A 2500-nucleotide genomic window follows, 5' to 3' on the forward strand; every position below is an offset into this window, starting at 1 on the left:
AGACTTATGTGCAAATGATAAACCGAAAATGGACTTTATATTGCAAAAGGGAATAACAACTGACATTTAACAGACCATATTCATACTTTTAACTCTTATGTATTTAAAGAATTTTGTTATTTTATCAAAGACCTTTGCAAAAATCAAATATGAAACTGCCTTCTAAGATAATTCTTTTTTTACAAAGTATATCTTCATATCACAAGATATGCTTTATCTTTTCAAGACATCCATTTTTTTATTTGCAAAGTTTATTGATTTCTTCCAGAGTATTTTTTTCTCTATTCTTAGTCAGATTAGACCGAATTCGTTCAAGCTACTTCCAAATTCACGTTTTACGTCTGAAATGGTGAAAAAGTGTTATTACATTTTACTACCGATATCCAGGAGGTAATTTTTAAAGAGATCTAGGATTACTGCTTCAGGGAGAAATATTACTAGCATGTACTTTAGAGATACAAGGAGCATTACAGGGTCATTGCACTAGCTTCTACTTCAAACTAATCACGGAAGGATCAACAAGGTAATCAGGATGCTGGAACAGGAGCGTGTGACTTCAGGGGTGGCGAGAGTTCAGAATAATTTTTGGGGGGGAATGGTGGTGCAGTCAGATATCTTTTAATTTGCTTTTTTGATATATATATCTTTTAAATGGTTAGAGGATAAGTCCGTATTTAAATGAATGGTTATTTACTTAGAGAAAAGAGTTTAAAGGGTGAGATATTATTACAGACAAAAACAAAGTAAAAAAGAAGTATGTTGCAAGAAGATTAAGATGACTATATTTCCACCCCTGTGGGCAAAGTTGTTTTTCACTGGACATTGTGGCGGACGTACACTGTGAATAGGATCCTTGTGTTTATGGTTGCTGATGAGTCTGTGTACTAAGGTCTCGTTCACAGAGCCAGTGGTGGGTTTCTCTGGCGGGACGGGGGAGATGGAAGCCTCCCGGGGGGCAGAAGAGGAATGGGTGGGACGGATCAGGCTGTGACTGGACCTGCGCAGTGGGGGGGCAGAGCAGGGCGTGGGCAAAGCTTCCTCTAGCTTGTACTGGGTTGGTCTAAGGCTTGTACGTCCTGAGCTGAGGTCAAGCACACTGTTGGAGGTTGTAGGTCTCTCTGAGAGCTTTTTAAGGCACGGCTTGGTGTCTGTTGCAGCCTTGTAGGGGGCGCTGTCCAGGCCGGATTCCTCCGCCGCACCGCCTGCGCCTTTACCACTGACCCGGTCGCCGTGCGCCGGAAGCGAGTCCCTGCAGCTGGTCGAGGGGGAGCCCGAGGAACCGGAGCGGCTGTGGTGCAGGCCCTTGGGTCTGCGCTCTGCTTTCTCCTGCGAGGCAGCGCGAGCGGAAAGAGCGAGAGAAAAGTTCATTTGTTCAGCAAGGGAGAAGGCCGTGACGTAGTGGCCAAGTAAAGAAAATAGTAAAACTAGTGATCTGAGTCTAAATCAGATACTATACATCATCAAAGACTGTATGGCAGCACACACCGAAAAAAATCCTCCATGAAAAGCGAGTGTACTCTACCATTTTCATCTGAGATGTAACTTTATCAACAACCTGAGCGACGCTTTGCCTCCCGGCCCCCTTCCGCCGGGGGTGCCTCTGCACCTTCTTCTTCCGCATCCTCACGGGCGTCGTCTGCCGGTCCGACTCCCCGCTGCTCGAGTTCGTTTCACTGGAACAGCAGCGCGGGGAGGAAGTTACTCGGGGGCACTTTATACTTGATGTAAATTAGATGATATGATATGGTCACTCAGTCTTGTACTTGAGATGCTTATTCATTGAATTACTCAGATTTACAATTTTGATTACTATTCGAGCTGTGTTACATATACAATTATTGTTTTCTTTGACTCTGTATTAAATCTATAAATGACTCCTCCTTCAATCACAAAATATCCCACTAAATATTATACTTATGAACACAATCTTTCCTTCTTTAGTGACGTGATCTCATACTTTAAATCACTCTTGTCTTAATCACACACACACACACACACACACACACACACACACACACACACACACACACACACACACACACACACACACACACACACACACACACACACACACACACACACACACGCACACACACATACACACACACACACATGCACACACACACACACACACACACTCTCTCTCCCTCTCTCTCTCATCAATAGACTACGTAATCGAGTAAAAGGAGAGCCAAATATACCAAGATAAACCTCTACCTGAAGTCAATGGAGGCGGGTTCGTCAGCACTCGATCCTTTCTTGATTAGACGAGACCATAATTTATTCCTTAATTTCTCCTGCTCGTCTGGAATGGGAATTGTCCGGTTTAGAGAATGATTTATCTTTTTGTCTGTATGTGAATGAATTTTAATCAAAACCTAGAGCGAATCTTATCAACTTTTTCCAAGGTTTACTTACCCAAAATTGTCCACGTTTGCAAAAGAAAGGGATAAAAAAGTGTCAGTTACCTCAACTCTGAAGGATATGTGAGATTTAGGAA

The 2500-nt window shown here is 42.8% G+C and overlaps 1 protein-coding gene across 2 annotated transcripts in view; it reads right to left on the reverse strand.

Moving 5' to 3' along the window:
- LOC113819660 (cytosolic carboxypeptidase 2) overlaps positions 1 to 2500 on the reverse strand; it is a gene marked incomplete at its 5' end in the record, with an annotated part of 20012 nt that overhangs the window by 7037 nt on the left and 10475 nt on the right. The window contains 3 exon segments of one of the 2 annotated variants that reach the window (XM_070130606.1): positions 838 to 1326; positions 1556 to 1673; positions 2218 to 2297. In XM_070130606.1, coding sequence (XP_069986707.1) covers positions 838 to 1326; positions 1556 to 1673; positions 2218 to 2297 — 687 coding nt within the window. 2 annotated transcript variants of the gene reach the window in all.

Source organism: Penaeus vannamei, chromosome 15, assembly GCF_042767895.1.
Source record: "Penaeus vannamei isolate JL-2024 chromosome 15, ASM4276789v1, whole genome shotgun sequence".
Lineage (NCBI taxonomy): Eukaryota > Metazoa > Arthropoda > Malacostraca > Decapoda > Penaeidae > Penaeus > Penaeus vannamei.